The sequence below is a fragment of the Glycine soja genome, chromosome 16, assembly GCF_004193775.1.
Source record: "Glycine soja cultivar W05 chromosome 16, ASM419377v2, whole genome shotgun sequence".
Classification (NCBI taxonomy): domain Eukaryota; kingdom Viridiplantae; phylum Streptophyta; class Magnoliopsida; order Fabales; family Fabaceae; genus Glycine; species Glycine soja.
Window position 1 is genome coordinate 30108403 of NC_041017.1, and position 23493 is coordinate 30131895.

The following is a 23493-nucleotide window of genomic DNA, read 5'->3' on the forward strand; positions in this document are numbered from 1 at the left end:
TTAATTTATACTAATCTTAATAAAAGAAGAATGATATTTTTATTCGAATCAGATGGTGTTTCGTACTAATATACACCTTTAATTTTCAATATATATATATATATAATGTATTATTTTAGTGATTTATTTATGAAAATGTCTCACTTTAGTAAATCAGTTTAAAGTTAATGTTTATAATGATTTGCAGTATTTGTTTTTTAGATGATTTAATTTTTGTGTAATTATTAATTAATTAATTAGTTTGGGAGTACCTTTATGAATATTTATTGTAGATGTAGATTGTGACTACATGATTTATTATGTGCTTATGTGCTTGAATCGTTTTGATGTCTTTTTGTAATCAAAGTAAATCGGAGTTAATTCAATTATGAAATATTAGTATATGTTACAATGTTACACACTATTACATATTCACTAAAAAAATATGGTATGCACATTTATATTATATAATTAAATTCATAAGTAACAAAGTGTGAACTACAACAGAAAATTATGAATAACATATAGGCTAATTCTTGTCATTTTTAAAGAACCAATTAGTTACATGTATAACCACCAACTAAATTGTGCGGGAGCACAAGTATCTTGCTAGTTAAACCTAAATGAACTTTACAATATTTATGTCAATCTCTAAAAAAAATGCATATAATGCCAAATTACATAATCCGAGTCACAACATAAATCAACAATTAAAAGAATGTTACATTAATTAGCACCTTGTAACAACGTCCATCTTAAACACACCAATAGGGTCACAAAACCAAATCATTCATTCTCGATTTTCTAATCTCACTTCCCATATATTCCAATGAAATAGATTATAAAAAAAAAAAAAAAACCCCATTAGTAAAATTGTTTATATTTTTATTTTTACCTTCCTAGCACATGCTTGAGTTAGCAAAAAGGTTGTGACTTAATTATGTCATAAGGGTCATGCAAAGCTAGTTGAGAATTGTATCATTTTGATTCAGCAATCTCAAGTGGTTGTACACCCGGGGCTTAGTTAGGGTTTCTAATGATAACTCATCTCCTTACTGGAAAGCTCACTGCTGTCGTTAAATTCTTGGCTTGACATTATTGCCTGTCTGAACTTTATCATATCAGCATTATATTGCATTGTATCATATTCTGAGCTCCCATATGAAGAAGGGTAAGCACTGCTATTCCCATTCCCACTCCCTTTAAGCTTCATTCCATCTTTCAAGTCTTCCAATGAGGCTTCTCCTTCCAGTGCTCTTACAATCTGCCCACAATTAAGTCATACATTATATGAATATAAATTCATATCTCCATATAACTCAATTTTCAAAATGTGGAATTATGCATGCATGTCCAACAAAACAGTGATTTCTCTAAAAGTGCTTGTCATTGAACTCCCAAATATATAAAATGCCAAACATATATATCACCAAGGTGATGGCTTTACTTTGTCATATTCTACATATTTAGTCATATATGGTAAGCATAAGGCAACTCAAACCTTTGCTTTAAGCCCGTTAAAAAAAATAGAATTAGTATTTTTGTAGTTTTTATTATTACTTGATCTAGTGTAATGATAACTAATAAGTTGTATTTTTTTCTTGATAAATGATGTTCAAATCCTCTTAAAGTATTAGTATTTTTATAGTTTTTATTATTACTTGATCTAGTGTAATGATGATTAATAAGTTGTATTTTTTTCTTGAAAAATGAGGTTCAAATCCTCATAAAGGATTTTTTTTTTTTTTACTTCTATTAGTTTTAAAAAGGCGAGGCCTCAGAATTTGTTTTAGGTTTTAAAATATGTTGGATCACTTAATGTCGTGCATATTTGATTTGCAGTTAAAAGTTGAAACTTGAAATTATTGCATGAAATGCACATGTCAAAATAAATCCACCAAATAAAAATAAAACTAAGAATCTTTATGCTTTGGTAAATATATCTTTATGCTTTGGTTAACATGATCTCTTCTTCGCACATGCATCGCATGTATATATATACCTGACTCATTTTTGAACGTTTCTTGGCAGAATGACGAATGCTTGCAGCAGCGCAGGCTGCCATTCTTGTCATTTCTTGGGGATTGTATTTGCCTTCCAAAAATGGATCCACTAACTCTCTAAAGTTGCCATCCTCCAACCCTTTATTCAGGAGTGGTCGAGCCTGCACGTAACACAGTTTCATAATAATTTTAGATTGAAAAAAATAGTTGTAAGACAATGACCGAACTTTAAAACCAAAATAGATACTTAGGGTAACTACTACACTTTAAACCTCTATATTTGAAATCATTCCAATGAGAGGAGAGAAAAAAAATAGAAATGTATATTTTTTTTGTTTTCTTGGTTGTGTTAACTGTTGTTAATAGAAATGTATATAATATAATACTAACCCAATCCACTAAACTTTCATCCATGGCATTTGTCAAATCCACAGGTCGTTTCCCGGTTATGAGTTCCAATAGCATGACCCCAAATGAGAAAACGTCAGATTTCTCTGTCAATTTTCCACTTGATGCGTATTCTGGGGCGAGATACCTGTTTTAACATGCAAAATTAAACTATTAATTCCCATTTTTATCAATTTCTTTATAGTTTCTACGTAGGTATTAAACCATGGGGTGGCGAAATTACCCGAATGTTCCCATGACACGAGTAGAGACATGTGTATTAGTATCATTGGTCAACTTAGCCAATCCAAAATCAGAGACCTGGTTAAGATGAACCATTGGCATAATCAATGAGCTTCCTCAACAAAACATTGGTAATATGTGTGATATATTTTATAGTTAAAGTAAATATATAGACTTTATGAAAAAAATGTCGATATGTGAAACCTTTGCTTCGAAGCTTTGATCAAGAAGGACATTAGAAGCTTTAATATCACGGTGGATAATGCGAGGGCTACCTGAGTTCATTTGTAAATAAAGCAAAAATGAGTAAGATCTTGAAAGGGAAATAAAAAATAAAAAAGAGAAGTAAAATATGTAGGAAAAATCTTTGACTTACAATCTTCATGAAGGTAGGCAAGCCCTTTAGCGGATCCAAGTGCAATTCGCATTCTAGTAGGCCAATCCATCGTAGGCATGCCCTTTCCTGCATGTGACCATCAAATACATTAGCCAATACTTAACTAGACAAAATAAGAATTAAATGTTGGAAACTATACTATGCAACTTATTGGTTTCACAAGTGTGTGACCTTTAGTTATTTTCTACTTGTCCTACACTTTACACATGATTTCATAAAATCATACATATTTTCCCGATCTAAATCAAGCAGATTTTTCGTAAAAAATATTTGCATCAGCATGTTTTATTCCGTATGGGTAGAAAAAGAATCCAACTTGATTTTCTTAAAAAAGAATCAGAACCAAGTCAATTAAAAATAATCATACATCAATCAAAACCATACATAAGCAATATACTTACCATGAAGGTGATGTTCCAAAGTCGAATTGGGAACAAATTCATAGACCAACATTCTTTGCCCCCCACAAATGCAATATCCAACAAGTGACACAAGATGGCGATGATGAACACGGCTAATGATTTCAATCTCAGCTTGGAACTCACGCTCTCCTTGGCCACTACCCGCTTTAAGACTCTTAACAGCCACTTCCTTTCCATTAGGCAAAATTCCCTTGTGGACATAACCAAAGCCACCTTGTCCTATGATGTTCTCATTGGCAAAACCTTTGGTGGCAGCTGCAAGTTCCTCATAAGTGAATGTGCCACCATTGGCGTTGAGTGCAAGAGAAAGGCCTGGTGAGGAAGAACTCATTCCCAATGAGTAATTGGAGCTCATTTCACCACTGCTCATCATAGGATGTGGTGGTGCACCCCAGCCACCACTATGAGGACCCATTCCCATACCCATCCCCATTCCCATTCCCATTCCCATTCCTTGTTGTTGTTGTACCCTCATAACATGGTCACCCCCATGAGGACCTGAACCTGCTTGCCAACTAGGGAGAGGGTGTTGCCCACTGTTGTAATAGTTACTCGCTGTGCAAATTATTTTGTAGCCAGTTAGCTAAAGGGGAAAAAATCCAAAATTCTTTGAAACAATATTATAGTGTTAATAAAGAAAGTTCTTGTTCCGAAGTACAAACAAGTTTAAGGATTAACTATCAAAGTTCATTGTTCTAAGTTCTTCCAAAACGATTTTCTTTTAATAAATGACAAAACAGTCATTCGTAATGTCATGTAAGAGTGTATAATGTCAAATATATATGATGAGCATTATAGTTTTCGTGTACTATACTATAGCTTTTATATTTGTTAATTGTTCATTAAATATGACTAAGAAGAGCACTAATTAGACACAAACTTCACTATTAATTGAAATTATCAAATTATGAAAGAAATAAAAAATAGCACTAAAAAAATTATAATTTTTAATGAATTTCGTTAATAATAAAAAATATGTTAAAAAATGTTTTAAAAGTGTATTACTAATATTTCTTTATAACTATTTAGCATAATATATTCCACCTCTATATATTAAGTTTAGACAAACATTTCTTTTAATCATATTATATTTATTAACTAAAGCAATATTGATCATCTGTATGTATAGTTAAGTGACAAAAATTAACTCCTCTAAGTGCTTAGGTTGTCAATGCTCGTATGTTTCCAATAGATAAGTAGAATTATTAAAAGGCATATTGATAACCAATATCTTTAATGCATTGATTGATTAAGAAATTAAAAATAGAATGAGCAAAATTATATTTTTTATGATTTTTATTATACTCTTTTATAACTTTCATAATAAACATTTTTTTATTTTAATTCTTTAATCAATATCTTAAACGCACTAATTAACATGGTCCTTATAAAAAATAATGTTTTAGACAATTGTTACCTTTTCCTTGAGAAGGATCTGGATAATAATACTTTTGCTTTCGTTTTTTCTTCTTGCACCTCCAAATGAAACACACAATGACTAGCACAAGAAGAACAAACCCTACTCCAATCCCAGCTCCCATTGCTGCTTTATCACCACTGTCATTGTTTGAACCCGATGATTTCGCATTCAATGATTTATTTGGCGAATCTTTTCCCGATGTTGGAGTATTGTGTCTCTCCATTGAAGGAGGGGACATTGAGGAACTTTTGTGTGACCCATTGGAGTTATCGGGCGTGGAGTTATCAGGCGTAGAATTATCAGGTGTGAAATTGTCGGGAATGGAATTATCAGGAGTGGCATCATCAGGGGTGGAGTTATCGGGAATGGAATTATCGGGAGTGGCATCATCAGGGGAGGAGTTATCGGGAGTGGAATTATGGGGAGCAGAGTTATGAGGGGAAGACATTATTGATTTCTCTGGGTTCCGGCGAAATATTTTATATGTTAAAAATTACTGCAATATCGCCGGAACACCAGTTTTTCCCCTATCTCTTTCTTCTCACAATAGTTGAGCCCTGCCGATGATATAAAAAAAATTATCAACAACAAAGTAGATATTAATTTTGTTTGCAATTTGAAATGTTGTGACATGCGTTTTAATGTAAATCTAAAGGATAAAAACAAAATGAACATAAAAACAAGATGTATGATCCGTTGGTAAAATTACTTTCGCTTCAAACACAATTTTGTAACAGATTCCTAAACATATTAATCTTATCCCTATTAGATGACGTCGAATACATGAATCACATGATGTGATTCTCAATACGGTTAAAAATCAAAATTTTCGATCCATAAAAACGAATGGTTTATTCCCAGTTAGATTGTGGGGTTTGGGAAGAACAGTTTTGCAGAAAAAAATAAAATATTACCTGGAAGGAGGCCAATAAGAATTCTCGAAAGAAGGAAAGGGAAGAAACTATTGCATAGGAAAAGAAATATTGTAATACAAAAGGAACCAACCGTTCCTAAGAATCCTCTCAATGCACCTCCAACAAAGGAGGGCTTCTGCCACCTTTTACTTAGTTTAAGTCATTTATAGACCATACCATTTTCTGGTTGGTGTTTTTTTTATCATCAACAACCATTATTTGCTTTGAGGACTCATTTAACAGAACAAATATTAACCAGAAATAGCTTCTAACCTCGAAATATATCCATTTATATATAAATGTTTTATAACATTTTCTTCACTACGTATTTTAGATATTTTGTTTGGATAAATTAACAAACATAATGGAAAATTATTTTACCTATTAGCATATCATATAGTTATGAACATTATTAACTTCCACAAAAAATGAGTGGTTAATGAAAAAAAAATGCTATTCAACCTGAGGTTTTGCTTAATTTCCCCGTGCCCATACAAGGTAAAATTTCCTCATCATTATGTATTTTCTTTTTAGTGAAGAGACTTTTTTTTTGTGAAGCATTATGTGTTTTTTTATATTGACTTTATATTTTTCAAAGTTTTTGTTAGTCTTTACCCACTACTCAAATTTTCGAATTCCTAATGTACCCATCATGTAGTTGTCACTTGTCATTGTTCCCTTGACGAGTATTATATATTTGCTCTCAATTTTATGATTTATTATAAATCTATATTTATTTTCTCTTTCATTTCATTTCCATCTTCTTTCAATTATTTTATCATTTTTTTATTTTTTTTTCTTATTTATCTTTTTTTCTCTGTTCTAACTCATCCCAAAATAGGTAACGTTTAAATTATTTTTTGTGGTATTTACTATTCACTATTCACTCTATTGACTCTACCGTGTAGTTTTGATTCCCACCACATAACCTCAATGAAATTTGTTGATGTTTTCATGTTGGACATATTAAAATGAGATAACGCAGCAGCGTAACTTGAGCTAATTACCATTTTTATTCTTTGTTTGAAAAGTTAAAAATCAATTGGAAAAAATGTCAATTCTTCAGGATTTTATTTTAGCATTGGCTCAAAAACAAGTAATTTAAATCATTCTTATTAATTTGCCTTTGTAAAAGATGTACTTAATACATTTTTCGTCATTGGTCATAGAGAAATGACATTATAAATCCAAACACATTTTGATAATTAATTTGGGGAGTTCTTTATTTATCTACTAGATCTAAATTGTTTAAGAATTTAATTAATATCTATCAAATAATTTTTTGGTAAAAGGAAACGAGAGCAAAATTTAATATAACTTAATGTAATTAATTTCATAGCAGAGGAATAGCTAGGGATAAAAATATCTCAAACAGCTAGACATATGACCTAGCTTTCCACAGGCACACATCACACCATATATTTTCACAAAATAGGTCAAATCAAGATTTTTAGTAAATTGTATTTAATTAAATACGTCAAATCCTTAAATCATTCAAAAAGTTTTATAGACCTACCATACTTGCTTATTTAAAAAATGTTTAGATATATTTAAGATCACATTCTAAATGATCGAATTTTGTTGAGTTTTTAATAAGATTTTTTTTTGTTTTGAGTTTATGATATATTAAAATTTTTATTTTGAGTTTATGACATCAGTTAAATGATGACATGTCATTCTATAAATTGATTTTTCTCATGTTATCAATGATTATTATGGTATCACATTATCATTTAACTGAAGACAGAAATTCAAAATAAAAGTTTTCATACATCATGGACCCAAAATAATAAAAAAATTATTAGAAACTCAACAAAATTCAATCATTTATCATAAACATTAAACATATTTAAGTGTTTAAAAAATCATAAATAAAAATTCATTGTTGGTATTATTATTATTCTCTCTTATTTCAAAATTATTGATGTTTAAGATTTTCAAAGAGACCCATATAATAAGTATTCCAAGAAAACTAATATTTATTAAGAGACAATTTTATTAAAATATCCTTATTTTCTATCTTAATTTCAGTAAATATATTATTAAATCTTTCAGGATAACATTATTTATTATAACACAAAATTAGAATAAATATTTAAATATTTTTTTCTCTTTTTCTCATCTTCTCTGAATCTCTATATATTATCTAGAGTTGTCAAATGAGCAACACAGGTTAGCCTAACCTGTTGGCCAGTGGGCCCGGACCAAATTAGCTGATTTATTTTTGTAATTAAAACGTCTTCTGTATAAAAAATAAAAAATAAAAAATAAAACTTAGTCACTTTATTGCTCTATGGCTAGCACAGGACCAAAGGCAGCTGTTTGTATTGTTGTGCCACCTAAGATGCTTCACGACTCACCAGCATAATAAGCTCCCACCAAATCAAAAGACATGATATGAGCAACAACAATCGCGTGAAAGCTGAACCATGGCATATTGAGCCTACACCGCTCCCTCGCTCGCTCAACATTACATTGCGTGTGCCTCACGCGAGAATTTAGGTTTGTCTGAGAAGTCACAAGTAAAAATGGTGAGCTTATTGGATTCTATTCCAATTAGCTTGGTTCCAATGAGGGAAAACAAACTCAATGCCATAAACAATACTCATCTCACCGTCCAATTTGAAGATCAGGACCACGTGGCAAGTTGTAAAATTCATGTGTATTGGAGAGATAAAACCATCAAAATTCCGTCAATTTTTTGTTAGATAAAAACAATTGCAAGCATAAACCGAGGGCCCCCCCATTGGCACATTGCATGGCAGTTGACTAGTCTTACAGGACCAAGTTTTGCGCATTGTTATCATCAAAATAAATGTGAGGCAGAAATTGGAATAATTCCACGTAACAGCAATAATTTATGACCTAGCCACGTCATTACTACAATAGGCACCAAATTTGATCGATAGGAATCATTTTCATCATAAGAAAGAAAGAACTATCTACAGGTGTTTTTACAAGCTTTTTCCTTTTTCTCCCACCAAAAAAGTACTCTCAATAAACTAGAGGATTTTGAAAAACAAAAAAAAATTGAAAAGGTTCCCACCCTTTCCCTCCAAGCACCAGCCAGTTCCTTTACAAGCCAACAACACCAGCATCGAGCACATGACCGAGCGGTAAACCTCTGATAACTGCCATTTGAATATTTAATAGAGTAACGGCTCTATGTGAAAGGCAAGAGGGAAAAAACACTAACGACTTTTTGAACTAAACACATTTCCACCCAACATACAATTCTTTTTTTTTTCCCCTAATATGTCCTCTGTTCATGAGAGAGCTAAATTCCTAAAAACTAATCAATCGTTCTTCTATCTAAAACTGAGGTTTCCCTGCTTCCAACACATGGAAGCCTGAAACAGAACAAGAACATTGATATATATAATAGAAGTCAATGATGCTTCTTGGGTGACTTCGTGAATGCTACCACATCGTCATCGTCGTCCACGTCCTCTTCATCATCCCTCTTCCTCTTGTGGGAAGAGTCAGGAGGAGGCAACACCTGATCATCGTCGTCGTCATCAACTTCATCCTCCTCTTCACCATCGTCATCATTTCCACCATCCACATCAGCTCCTCCAGCATTGAGAGCATCAGACTGTCCAACTGGCTGAACAAGATACCCAGCACCATAGTCTTCTTCCTGTCATTACAGCAAAAATTCCATAGTTTGATTAAAAAACTGAGACATACTCATGAATAAAAATCAGGAAAAAAACAACAAAATAAAACAAAAAGTCAAAAGACAATAAAAATAAAAATCAGGAAATCACCAGCTTAACCAAATCACCAATCGTAGTTTCTTATTTCTTATGTTTTAGTAAACCAACTCACTCACAGCACATGGACATTCTATATTCTATCCTTTAACATTTTATTACCAGCCAAATCATTCAAAATTTTCTTGCAAAATCCATGTATTATAACAGTTTAGGACAAAAAAACCAAAGCAGGGAAATTCAAAAACTAAAATGATCATCAATCATTCTGGACTCTTGTCTAGAGAATCATAGCACAAAAAAATAAGCAGATCATAACAATATATTATATAGTATCTTAGTTTTGATATATTATTATTTAGTATAGTCTACAACCAAAATAAGCTTACAGAAGCATCAGAGCAGAAGTAGCACATGGAACAACAAAATCTCAGGAAACAGTTTTCGACCAAATGATACATGTCCCCAACGTAGCACATCAAAATCCTGATCCTAAAAAAATAACTTTGGTACAACAAACATATTACAACAAAACATGTTAAGACCCCTAAAAAGACAAACATTACAATCCTGAAGTAATCAAAATCAACATTCAAACAAATCGGGACTGCCAAACACATGTCATTGAAGAGAATAATACTAAAAAAGACACAACAAATTTCCTATAATCAAAAAGAAGAATTCCACAGAATAAAAATACATGGAATTACCAAAAAAAAAATACACAAACTCTAGAGTTTTCTTGCAGACAAATTAAAAATATCAAAGCTATTGACATTCAAAACTGAAATTGCAGCTTATACAGCTATGCTGTTTCTGGTATCTGCAAAAGAAATCATTTTAATCTCAATTCCTGCATCAGATAAATGCTTCAAGGATGAAAAAGGCACTGGTAACTAGACAAATATGCACAAAAAGTGCTTACATTTAGATTTAGATACAAAACAACTACAGGATATCAAAACAACAACACACAATAATAATACATACTGTTCATCAGATAAGACGGTGACAAATAGCTGAATTAGCGCATTCAAAATCACGGACAGTTGCCACTAGTTGGGTGTAGAACACAAAATATCACAAAGCCCATCCATCCATGCAAAATTGGCAAGGAAAAACCAAGACTACTCATTTAGTTCAAGTACAGAACATGCAAGACACAAGTCGTCCAAATACCACACAAAAGATATAAAAACACATGATGCAAATAAATTAAATCAAACAAACAAAAGTTCAAATCCATTTAGCAAAAAGCATCAGTCAACAAAAATTTCATAAATATCAAGAGCAACCAAAACCATCTCTTCTTCAGCAATCTGACAACATCAAAACATGACACCAAATAGAAGCCATTAGCACAAAAATATACAAAAATCAGGAAGGACAGACATCAACAAAACATGCATAAGTAAACAAGCATGCAATAAACAAAAGTCACAAATCAGAAGGGTTATCTCACTTCATCGTCATCTTCAAACTCCCCATCATCTTCGACCCCCATCTCATCCTCCCCAGTCTCCCCATTATCATCCTCATCCCCATCCTCCTCCCCCTGCTCATGCCCATCAATCTCCCCCTCAGTACTCGTCAGCCTCCCGGTACTCTCGGGTTCCGCAAAATCACCCTCGTCGTTATCCACCTCTTCCTCCTCCTCATCATCATCCTCGTCATCGTCCTCGTCATCGTACTCCTCCACTCCATCCTCATCATCACTATCTTCAATCTCATGAACCTCCACCACATCATCGTCATCCCCCTCCTCCTCATCAATCTCCTCCCCGGAATCATCCTCGTCATCCTCCTCCTCCACGTCGTCACCCTCGACGGGCGCAACCCGAAAACCGTTCTCCCGGTGGCCCTCCCCATTAACAACCATCCGCCTCGACGACTCCGTCTCCTCCTCATCCGCGTCACTCTCCTCCTCATCATCAGCATCAACAACACCATCAGCGCCCTCACTGTGCCCATTGTTAATCCCAAACGGACGATCCTCCTCACCTCCGTCAATCTCGCCGCTCCCGGGGTCATCCTCTTCTAACTCCTCCTCCTCCTCCTCGTCCTCATCCTCGTCCTCGTCGTCACTCTCGGGCCTCTCGTTCTCCTCCGCATCCATCTTGTCCAAGTACTTCAACGACTTGATCAACCCGAAAACCCTAGATCGATAGTCCTTCACGCGCGTCACGGGGCACTCGTACAGATCCAGCGAGACCAGCTTCACCTGCGCGAGGGGCGCGAGATCCTCAATGTACTGAATCCGATTGTTCGACAAATCGAGGTCGCGCAGCGAATCCAGCCCCGCCTGCACGAGAAACTCCAGCCCGCCGGCGATCCGGTTGTCGGAGAGGTTCAGCTTCTGCAAATTCCTCAGCCGCGGAAACTGCTCCAGCGACGAAACGCCGACGTTCGCTATCGATAGGTGCTGCAGGTTCTGGAACCGCTCCAGAAGGCTCGGCGGAGGTAACCGCCCCTGCACGCACTTAACGGCGCCGTCTAGGGTTAGCGTCCGCGCCGCCGCGTGGTCCTTCTCGCCGTCCAACGCCGTTTCCATAGCTCTCTCCCAGATCTCGTCCATCAAATACGATATCCTATGTCTCATACAAAACGACACCGTCTTAAAGCCCCCCCAACGCTTGTTTTAAGTATCGCCTCCGTTAACCAGTGGCATGAGAGTGGTGCGAGCGAACACACACACCAAACGCGTTTTTTGTTTCGAAATTGGATTGAATTGAAAAACAGAAAACCCGAGTGAGTTCTGGTGACGATGGTTTTTGGAGAGTTTTTTAGGTTTGTGTTTCTCTCTCTAAAGTGTTGTTTTATAAATTTCTCTCTCTCTCTCTCTCTCGGCAAGGCGAATGGGAGGATAAACCTCTTTTCTTTTCTTTCTTTCTCCTTGTGACTGGGCAAACGGGCTCGGGGTTTGGGTCTGACCTAGGGTTCAGGTGGGTCGAGCCTTTGTGGTTCGGGGCGTTTTGTCTTGTAGCGAATGGAACCGTTGGATTGGGTGCGACGGGGATCGGTGACGTGGAGGAAATGGACGGTTCAGATTGGGGTTTCTGTGTTTGTTTTCGACAAGGGTGAAGCGCGTATTGGACTGGCCATTTTCGAACACGTCATGGATTATGTAAATATCGGAAAAAGGCTTGATATTTGCATCTTTTTGAGACGGGATTTACCGAAATGCCACGCATGCGGAGTGTGAACTGCGTGAACCGGATATGGACGAAATCAATAATATTCATGACTTTCCAAATTCCATTTCCCAATTTCATATTAGAGTAATTTTAGGGGGGTGGATTTATTATTAGTACTACATTTTATTAAAAAGGCGGAAAATTATGAGTGTAATATTATTCTATTAAAGGGAAGAAACAGATTCATGTTTCAAAAACATGTAAATTGAATTTTTATTGTGAATATGAAAATTTTGTCCGTGAATAATCTATTAGTACATCGATAATCATTCAAAATCTAACTTAAAAAAAATTATAAGAAAAATATTGTTGTATTAAATATGGAATGAGACTTATATATTTAATAAGGTGTAATATATTTTAATATTTTAAAATTGGTATAAGTTTGGATTTAGTTTCTTAAATTTAAATTTGATGTTTTTAATCCTCCTACTCAAACATACTCTTCTATTCTCTTTTCTAAGTTAAAAATAATAATTTCATACTTATTAAGAAAATTATTTAATTTCATTAAATTATGTTATTTTTAATTAAAAAATAAATATTTTTACTAAACTACCCTTCATTAGAATTTGATATTAAACATAAATTATCTATTAAATAAAAGTATTTTAAACATAGTCTCATTAAATGAATCAAAAGTAATTAAAATTTGTTTATAAGAAAACAAAAAAAATTATTTTTGTAAAAATCCAACTCAAATCAACTTGATCATAAATGAGTTAATTTGGGTTCATCAATCAAGTCTGATCATTATAATTAATTTTAAATTTTCTAAAGGCGAAATAGAAATAAGAGATAAGAAAATAGTTAAAATTATCTTGAAACTAATTACTTTGATATTGATATGATTCTTGTTATTTATAAAATCACAATAAAAAATCAAAATGAACAATTGAAAATTTTAGGATTGAGATTTGATATTTTACATATTAATAAAATAGAGTTTAGCACTTGATTTCATTTAAGCATCTAAATGAGTGAGTGAACTGTTATAAAATACATTTAATTTTGTAATTTAAAAATACATATATGAATAAATAAATAGATGATAATTTCAATCATATGTCAACAAATTGGGTTTGCAAGTTTAAAAAATAAAATGTGTAACCTAACTTATACATGAACATGTTTGAACAAGTTAGGTTAGGTTTGACTCAAATACTAAAAAAATAAAATCAAAAGTGATTAGGTTGATCTAGGTCAAATCAAGTTTCGAGTTATTTGTACTCATGAACACCCATAGCTTGGGCAAAGGAGCTAAAATAAACCTTTTTTTTTCAAATTATAAGGACTAAAAAGATAAATTTTAAATTTAGAATACCTAAAATAAATTTACCCTAAATATGACTTTGAATATGGATGTTTGGCGGGGGGCGGGGGGGGGAGGGTGAAGAACCCAACTCATCAGTCTGTTGTGGCCCGTCCCGCCTAACCTGTTAGCCCAACGAACCAATGGTGGGGCGAGACAATGAGCAATCACATAAGTGAGTTTGACATTATACTTTAACCCAAAACCTTAAAATTTAGATTTATGGGTATATACTTGTTTATGTGGAATTTCACCTCACACTTGTACTCCAACCATCTCTCCCTCAAGAGTGAGTCTTTTTCACATGGTAGTCTCTCCCTCGAACATGCTCTAATACATTGCACTGCCACTACTCCTATGGGATCCAATGCCTAGCATTCATGCATGGGCTCATCCATTATGAAGATTTTCAATACAAGGGATCTCCATGCCCATGGATCCACCACTGTCATTTACTCATTTGACTCAGTCACTAAGTTAAACCATTAACTTTGATACCAATTGTTGTGCAATCGTAGGGGTAAACACCAGGGAGATATACACCAATGGGCCATGAGCAACCACATAAGTGAGCTTGACATCATATTTTAACCCAAAACCTTAAGACTCAAGTTTATAGGTCTTATCCTCACTTATATAGTGTTCAACCTTCTCATTCCTATTAGATGTGGGACTTTATCTCATATTTGTACTCCAACAAATTGTAAGATAAATATTTGGGATTTTATTGAAATAAGAGGTGCATTTGTTTATCCTCATTTGAAAATAGGTCAAGGGGTTCAGACATAAGAGGATGCAAAATATAAAACTTTAAAATATATATATGCAAATTTATTAAAATGAAGGGTACATTGTCCACCTTCTTTAATAAATAGGTCTACCACTGGTAGAAGCATTAAAAGCTCGAACACTAACTAGTATGAAAGCATTAATAGATAACAATTTATGTTCCCTACGCCTCAACTTCTGAAAAGTTAAAGAAACTAGTAAGGATAAGTGTCTTGGTTTTGTTTTCTATTTTTTTTTTCAATCTATAAAATTTTTACTAATGATTACTAAAATGCTATGTTATTTTGTATTCTTTTCTTGCTTTCACAATTTTGTTAAAGAAATATAAAATATGTTTAATCATAACAAAATATTGTTTTCACCATTCCTTTCACAAAATCTTGATAAACAGAAACAAGCTTTGAAATCTACAATATCAAATAACTTACCTTTCCTCATCACCCAAAATATTTAAACAGAGAAAAACACTAAACCAACGTACCAAGATCATTAAAACTTTACAAGTGAATTTATTTCTAATTTATCAACCATACCCAAACTTCCATGTACTTATGATCCCCATATTGTTCATACAAACAAGTTTAGACCTAAAACTCATTACTTGAAAGAAAAAATTGAAAAATACTCTATTGTTGAATGTCCTTAAGATGTTCAGGCAAGGAAGACAGTTAATTCACATTATAATATATCACCAAGATTATGCAGACTACCCTAATTTACAATTACAATTTATAGTTTGTTTTCTATAAACACTTTCAACCTTGAGAATCATGATGATCACACTACCTAAATTAACCAATGATAATAGAAAAAAGAGTCAATTGAATCAAGTACTATAAAGCTCCTACTACTACGGGTATATTGTATAGGCAACCTTACTTTGCATTTACAAGAGCTTGATTCCTCAACCTTGAACCTGTCACCTTCCTAGTCACATGGCAGCTACTCTAAGTGTTGCACCAAGGATCCCCTTTAACTTCAACAAGTAAATAATATAAAATGACAAAAGTGGAAAATCTAGTTCTACAATGCCAATTTAATAATTAGTTGCTCAATAACAAGAATTCAATCTCAACAATTATCAATATTCTTTCTCTTGTCAATTCTTTTTCCAAACAATCTAACCTCCTAACCACACATCATTTCCACATTATCTTAATTGTATCACCCAAGTCTATAATCCACACTATCCAATTTTACTTCTTCCTGCTATACTGAATGGGATTCAATCCTTATATGAGTGGGAAAGGGAAGGCCTACACATTTGCCTCCTAGTTCCTATTTCAATTTTCAACAATGTCATGCTCAATTTTTTCAAACCCATTAGCAAGCATATCGTTGTAGTAGCCAATTTTGCAAACATAGCAATATCTTTGTTAAAACAACAGGGCCACATATGGACATTCAATTTGCATCTTTGCAAAGCCAAGAGTGGAAGATAATTGAAAATGGCACAAATCATATTAGAATTGAATTTTTGCAAGACAAGGAACAAAATTTGTAACCAAGCCAAAAAGTTTTTGATAACCGTAAAATATGAGCTATTTTTTATAATAAAAATATATTGAAAATATCTTTAAAAATATTTATTTAATAGTTATTTTTGGCTTAAATGTTAGGAATTGATATTTTCTTATTTATGACTTGCAGATATCAAAAAGGGGCATTAAAAGCAAAAAAGATTTAAAAAATATAAAAAATATGAATAAGAAATATTTTAGGCATCAAGTCCAAGTCCACTCCAACAACTATATGAAGGGAGTCAAGCCAAGGAGAAAAGAAACCACACCGAGTCTCAGAGCACTCTAATATACACCTAAAGCCTAAAAACTTCTCCTTAGGAAATTCTTTCTTCTCTTTCATCATTTTCTATTCCTTTTTTCCATCTTTTCTCCTTCGTCAATTCTTATACCCCTTTTCTAGTATAAAGCCCATTATGGCTATGAGAGGCTAAACCCTTAGTTGGGTCTAACAGGTCTAAAAAGCCAAAAGATGTATTGTACACTTCATATTTATCAATGCAAACAAGTGTTTTCTTTCCTATTATCCTTTCTTACTTTTAATTTCATGCATCATTCATCATTGCATCATCTTTGGGGGTTAGATGCTCGACAGAGGTAATCCTTAATAGAAATACAAGGAAGGTCTTGTATACATCTGTTTTAGGAATTAGTCACTCAACAAAGGGTAATTTCTAATAAAACTAAAAGAAAGGGGTATCTTAATAAAATCATTGTTAGACATAGAGTGATTGCATTATGTCCATGCATCAAAGTAAGCATCTAGAATTAGAACTTCATGCATTTTATCTATTGACTCTTTACAAAAATATTTGAGACATCAGGGACAAGTATTCTAATAAATGTGGCTAGGATAAATTCACCTGATTGATAGAGAAAAATCACAAATAATACCTCTTAGGTAAATAAGGCATGCTAGGTCTTAACATTCCCATCTCATTGAATTCCCTACTATTTCTTTTGTTTTATATTAATAGTTATTATTTTATACCCTATTCTTTTAAATTTATCTTTTATACATCATCTTATCTTTTTCTCTTATAATTTGAAAATTATCCAACACAAATACAAAATAAAGTACCTATGGAAATTGACAATTGAACTTTCGAGTATTTTACTACTTGAGACAAATTGGTACACTTGTCAAACCGTTTTGCAAAAACTTGTTAATGGTTTGACAAGTGTACCAATTTGTCTCAAGTAGTAAAGTACTCAGAAGCGGAACCTGAAGCCAAACAGCCTGATCCCACACCCAGGTTCCTCCTCCGTCATTGCCACCATGTCACTATCTCCGACAACAACCTCACCATAAAATGGAACCCGAAGCCAAACCCACGATTCGGCACAATGCATGTCAACAATAATCTGCAAATAAACTCAATTTTGTTTTTTCTCCCAAACATAGATCACATGCATTGCATTTTTCACTCCATGAATGGAAGGTGGATTTGTTGGGGCTCGACCCTGGACAAAAGAGACCTCGTCAAAGAACACTATGAGTTGGAACGATGGTTGAAGAAGGGAAGAGAAAGGGATTCTGATCTCATAGTATTGGTTTGCCTTCGAGTTGTTAGTCCATGAAGTCGATGGGGTTGTTGGTGTTGGAGAAAGTGAAGGTGGTGAAGAGATGAAGAAAAAATACGTCGCTATCGGAAATCTCCTCTGGCAATAACGACGGTTGTCTTTAGAGAGGTTACTAGTGGGGTTAGGGATCTAGTGCCAAAGGACCTATACTAATAAAGCTAATCTAATGGTTAAAAATCTTGGTCCATTTTGGACAACTTATGATATTGATCCACCGAAACAATGGCCTTAAACTCAATCCAAGTTTTACATTACAAGATCACACTTAATAAACAAGAAACACAAATAAATCCAATCTATTATTCGAATTGTATAGTATAGTGGAAATTTTAATTAGAAGGAGAAGATGTAACAATTGTAGAATGTGTAACAGAAGGCAATTGAAGATCGAAGAAGTGCAGAAATGTGTTAGCGATCTCAACAATGGTAATATCTCTAACCTCCATGACATAGCTGGTCAAATCCTTATAGGCAGCCTTGAAGGCTTTCTTCCAAAACCGTGGCAACCTGATCCCACAATTATTTGTGTACATGTCCCCCATGTGCCTCACCACCTTCTCTCTCTCCTACATTTCTTGCACTTAAGATCCCACGTCAACTAATGATATGACCAAATTAAAGTAGATAAATGAAAACAACCATAGTCCTCGTCTTATGAGTCGGTTTTATATGATTGAATTAGGCCCAAGCCTAAATTCTATAAGGAAAAACTTACGAGGATGTTGAGGTGGTCTTCAAGGGGCACGTGGAGGTTGTGGGAGAAAATGTTAAGTGTGTTGGACTAGCAAAGAGAAACTGTGCCAGTGAACATGGACCAGAATGCGAGGAGCAACATGGCCAACTAGCGCCTTGAATTTGTAATTGCCTTGTCCAAATAAACCAAAGGCATGCCCTTGGAAGAGATTGAGATGGTTTTCAACAAAAAAAATCCAGTGGGAAAAATGTAGCAATAGAACATGGTCCAAGATAGAAAGTGTAGTGTGTTATATCAATTAAGATAATTTTGACTAATATATATTAATTAGGATAATTAAGACTATTTTAAATGAAAATAATCAAATTAATATTAATTAATATAATTGCAACTAATATATATTCTTCTTTTTCTGCCACCCCCTCACACATCCTATTCTTGTGTGCATTTTGATGCCTATTACTAGTTCTTTTGAAAAAGTTTGCCATAAATAATGAAAATATGAATGATGTTTTATTTACAAGAAAATAGGAAAGATGTTATAGATATGTTAAATTGTACTAAAATGCTATAATTAAGTTGGTTGAGTAAGGTGTGTGAATTATTGTAAACTCTCTGATATTTGTCTTCAATTCTTACAAATAAAAAATATATATATTAAATTGTTTATGTCTTTCTTTTATTTTTTTAAATTATTTCTTCATCTTATTTTTATTCTCTTATTAGATACTTTACTTCTTTTTTTTATATATATAACAAATGTTGTCCAATATTTCAAGGGGAAAGGATTTTCTCCATTGAATTAACATGAGGGAGTAAAGTGCTTTCATCCCGTCCATTCATACATTTTAAACACAACTTCATAATAATTTTTATGAAATAAATTAAATAATTTTAATGGTTAAGATCTCATTTATCTAAAATGTTACTACAAAAGATCTCAACCTGTGTTTTAAAGGCATTAGTTTTTTCTTCGATAAATAAAATGTTTAGGTAGTTGGATTTTGAGGATTCACCAGGGTTACGATATGTCTCAAGATTCACTGAACACTTACAAAAATACTTATTGATCACTTACCAACAAGGTCCTCACATTAGCAATGGATTTAAACCAGCGTCCTTGTGGGATACAAGTCCGATCCTTACCAACTGGATCAATCTTTGTTAGCTTTAAGGGCATTAGTTAACGAAGTAAAAGAGAAAAGAATTTTATTCGAATGTATTAAAATCTTCTTTGCTAGGATTTTTAAATGTGCTCTCATATGATTAAAAATAAAATCTTTATTTTCTTAATTGGGTACTTTTTAGCAAGACATATTTCTTATTTCTTCCCTTAACATTTTCATTTTTCAATAAGTCGTTGGTCCAAATGATACTAGATTTGATTTCCTTAAATAAGATCTTAGATTCGAGTTATGTGGATGAAAAAAAATAATTGTAGTGAAATATCACATTAAAGATAGTTAGTCACCAAAAAAGATTAATCATCACCGAAAATGATAAATACTCTGTACTAATGTCATAATAGAAAAAAAAAATATTTTCATTTAACATGTCGATAAATACATTTTGTGCAGGGAGATGTTTCCTAGTTTAACAAATATGGGAATATAATTAAGTTGATCTAGGAGCTAGTTCAACATGATTGAGATTGCTAGATTATCCATATGCTTCAAGAAGGAAACTTTGTGCTGATTTTCTTGCAATAAAGTTGGGTTTAGATCCCCCCTACTTACTTTCTGATGTAACTGGGATTCATTGATATTATAATTTTTTATTTTCTTTGTTTTTTTTTCTCTTTGTAAAAAAAAAAATCATACAGAAAATTAATTAATTAAATTAGTAATGTGATACAATGTAGTAACATAATATTTTTTGTTATTTTGCTATTTTTTACTTTTTGATTTACTTAAGTTATAAAATTATACTCAACTAGTCCAATCTTTTCAAATGTAGAGATATATGAGTCAAATATTCAACATGATAGTAAAAAGATAATAATCCGAATATTTTTCATCAATCAAAATTACGCTAAATTAATTTAAAGCAAATTTAAAAAGTATTAACAAATTAAAGTAAAGAATTATTATAGCAAAGAATTACAAAAAGAAAAGGATTATTATAGGACGTATTTTGAAAATGAAAAAAAATTATGTCATTATATTGTGTGAGTATCCACCAATTATATTGGTAACTAATTTTTTTCAGAGAATTTGACCATTTGTTTTTAGTGAGTTTTCTGACCAACAAATAGTAAATAAAAGTAATTTGAAAACAAATAGTAAATTTTTGGAAAAAGAAAATGATTATTTTAGAGAGAAAATTGTGACAAGGAAAACATTATTATAGCAAGAAATTCGAAAATAAAAACCATTTTGAACATTTAAAACAATTATAGCAAAAAAATACTATAGCTAAGAATACATTATTAATTTTTATTTTTTAAATTATGAAATTATACCCGAGCAATCATCCTACAAATACAATGATATAATTATTTGAATTTTAAACTTTTATTTGTTAATTTTTTAAATTATACTTTAATAATATTAATTAACAAGATGTAAAAAATTGATGATAACGTCCCCCCTCCCCTCCAAAAAATTTAAATGATCTTTCATGTAGTTAGTATTGTGAAAATATATTCTTATTTTTTTCTTTCTTAATCAGTATACTTTTTTTTGGCAAAAAGAATCAACTGCTTTCCATTAATATTACTTTTAAAACAAATTTTTTATTTTTATTTATTTTCTATGTAAATCTTGAAGATGACATCAATTATTATTATTATTATCTTACTTATATCCCTATCCCTATCTGCCAATATTTTTTATTTTTAAGCACTCATAGATCCAAGAAATTTAATCAATTAACATATGTCAACTATAAAAATAATGCTTTGTCACATGCATAAAAAGTATAATAATTATAGTTTTTTAATTTTTTGTTATAATAATTTTTATCTAGTGTACTTTTTCTAGCTTACTCTCGAATGACCTGTCCTATTTTATTAAATATTATATTTTATTTATAATAAAAAGTATGACCAATATAGAAATTATACATTTATACGTAAATGTAAATCTTATCATATTCAAATAAGTTATTTAATAATAGTTTCAGTATGGCTGCAGCCACATCCGATAGCTTCTGCAAAATGTCATCTCTATCACCTATGGGTGATTGAGTTGAGCCAGAGAATTTCTTGTCGCAAGCATTTACTTCCTTTTTTTTTAACATAAAATATGCCCAAATTGTCAAACCCAAATTGTCCTTGGCTTATGGCATCAGCTGCTTGTGGGAGAATGTACATCACAACTGGGGAGTAAGAGTCAGCACATAAAGCCAATTTATGCTCCAATTCTAAGTCTGGAGTTATCTTGATATGCTTTTTAATGTAATTCAATGTGTCAGTAGCATTTGCTAGAATGGCATTGACCATTATGAGGGCCAAACCTTTTGTATCACTTTTGGGGGCTAACAGATTTGACCGTAAGACAGAGTTGCAAAGGTCATTTAAAGGGTATTTTTATGCATATTTGGTCTACCAAATCTTTAGAGGATTGAGTTGGTGTGAAAAGAATACAAGATAGAAGAAGAATATGGAGTAGAAAATAGGACACTAAGAATGAGCTCCTCCTCATTTTCTTAAGTGAGGAAACGAATGAATGGCCAAGTTCTTTCTCGGTTGTTATTTAAAGTTAGGTTGGTCATTGCTAAGTTAAAAAATTAAGCTTTGACTCAATGAATGGGTTTTAGTTTGCATTATATGCTAAGTTTGTGAGAGATAATATGTGTTTAATTTTTGCAAATATTTTTTAAAGATAATAAATTTGAAATCAAATATTAATTTTATATTCATCTCAAAGAATTGAAGTTTATATGAATATTTTAATGTCTCACTCAAGAATCACTTAAAAAAACATATATGAATAAAAAGACTAGGCCTTGGGCCTTACAACTTATTTAGCTTGATATGCAAACCTATTTATATACATAGTTATATATAATACACATGTTATATAATATCTTTTATAATATAAAATAAGCACTTTTTTCCACCAACTTTAAACATTTCTTTTTCCGTTATTTAATTTTTACTTATTTAATACATAATAATATTAATTAGAGAGATAATTAATAGAAAGTGGGTTTTAAATGAATTTAATAGTATTATTAATGAGTATTTAAATTCATGTATTCATTAATTGACTATTATGTATTTATTTATTATATTTATGAGTTTTTTTAAAAATAAAATACCATATTTAAAAATAAAATAAAAATAACAAAAAAATATTAATATGTTTTTATTAATAGTGCTAAAGGTATTAATATATAACTATTGTTTCATTTATCGTTATACTTTCCTAGTCTTAAATATTGATTAATGTTAGTTAATCACAATTAATTACACCAATTTTATTTAAAAGATAATTTTTTTTAACTTACTTTTCATTAAAACATAAATAAGATAAAGTTAGATAAAATTTTCTTATATTTAAGACAATTTTTTTTTCTTATATTTGAGACAAAAGGAAGTAATACACAAGTTTGATAGTTTGTCAAAAATTATTATCACTTTTTTTTACCACAAAAATTATTATCACTAATATCACATATATTGGAATTTTATGTGTCTTGCATAATAATAAAAAAATTCCTCTACAAAAAACTTTCTTTGTTATTAAGGATTTGTTTTTATTCCAAATATGTTGGTTATTTGTTGGATTTCGTTCAATAATAATACTTATACGAATTAATTTTATATTTCACTCAATATTTTTATTTATTGTTTTACTCTTAATAACATTAACTATTTTTAGATTTTAGTAAACAAAAAAGGACCTATAATAACACTCCCACCCTCTCTATTTACTGTGAATTACGTCTGATACCTCTATGCTAATTTTATTAAT

The 23493-nt window shown here is 32.0% G+C and overlaps 2 protein-coding genes and 1 pseudogene across 2 annotated transcripts; all 3 read right to left on the minus strand.

Annotated features, from left to right (window-relative positions):
• Positions 1-749: 749 nt before the first annotated feature.
• On the minus strand, positions 750-5883 carry LOC114390457 (proline-rich receptor-like protein kinase PERK4). Its single transcript, XM_028351197.1, has 9 exons — positions 5766-5883; positions 4849-5408; positions 3411-3986; positions 2989-3075; positions 2817-2887; positions 2614-2690; positions 2373-2517; positions 1982-2143; positions 750-1243 (listed from the first exon to the last, which is right to left on the minus strand). The coding sequence occupies exons 2-9, from the start codon at positions 5297-5299 to the stop codon at positions 1013-1015; spliced, it is 1800 nt and encodes a 599-aa protein (XP_028206998.1). The 5' UTR covers positions 5300-5408; positions 5766-5883; the 3' UTR covers positions 750-1012.
• A 2779-nt stretch (positions 5884-8662) lies between these two features.
• Positions 8663-12404, minus strand: LOC114389608 (acidic leucine-rich nuclear phosphoprotein 32-related protein-like). The gene is made up of 2 exons (XM_028350310.1): positions 10944-12404; positions 8663-9405 (listed from the first exon to the last, which is right to left on the minus strand). The coding sequence occupies exons 1-2, from the start codon at positions 12078-12080 to the stop codon at positions 9154-9156; spliced, it is 1389 nt and encodes a 462-aa protein (XP_028206111.1). The 5' UTR covers positions 12081-12404; the 3' UTR covers positions 8663-9153.
• Positions 12405-21640: 9236 nt separating this feature from the next.
• LOC114389955 lies at positions 21641-22218 on the minus strand (annotated as a pseudogene).
• Positions 22219-23493: the final 1275 nt, after the last annotated feature.

What these genes read in the sequence shown, in the direction of transcription:
- LOC114390457 (XM_028351197.1), bottom strand. Translation starts at nt 5,299, where the DNA reads ATGTCTTCCCCTCATAACTCTGCTCCCCATAATTCCACTCCCGATAAC. An exon ending in TTTGGAACATCACCTTCATG is followed by an intron (nt 3,076 to 3,410) that starts GTAAGTATATTG and finishes GGTCACATGCAG; the next exon opens with GAAAGGGCATGCCTACGATG. An exon ending in AACGTTCAAAAATGAGTCAG is followed by an intron (nt 1,244 to 1,981) that starts GTATATATATAC and finishes AATTGTGGGCAG; the next exon opens with ATTGTAAGAGCACTGGAAGG.
- LOC114389608 (XM_028350310.1), bottom strand. Translation starts at nt 12,080, where the DNA reads ATGAGACATAGGATATCGTATTTGATGGACGAGATCTGGGAGAGAGCT. An exon ending in AGTTTGAAGATGACGATGAA is followed by an intron (nt 9,406 to 10,943) that starts GTGAGATAACCC and finishes CTGTAATGACAG; the next exon opens with GAAGAAGACTATGGTGCTGG.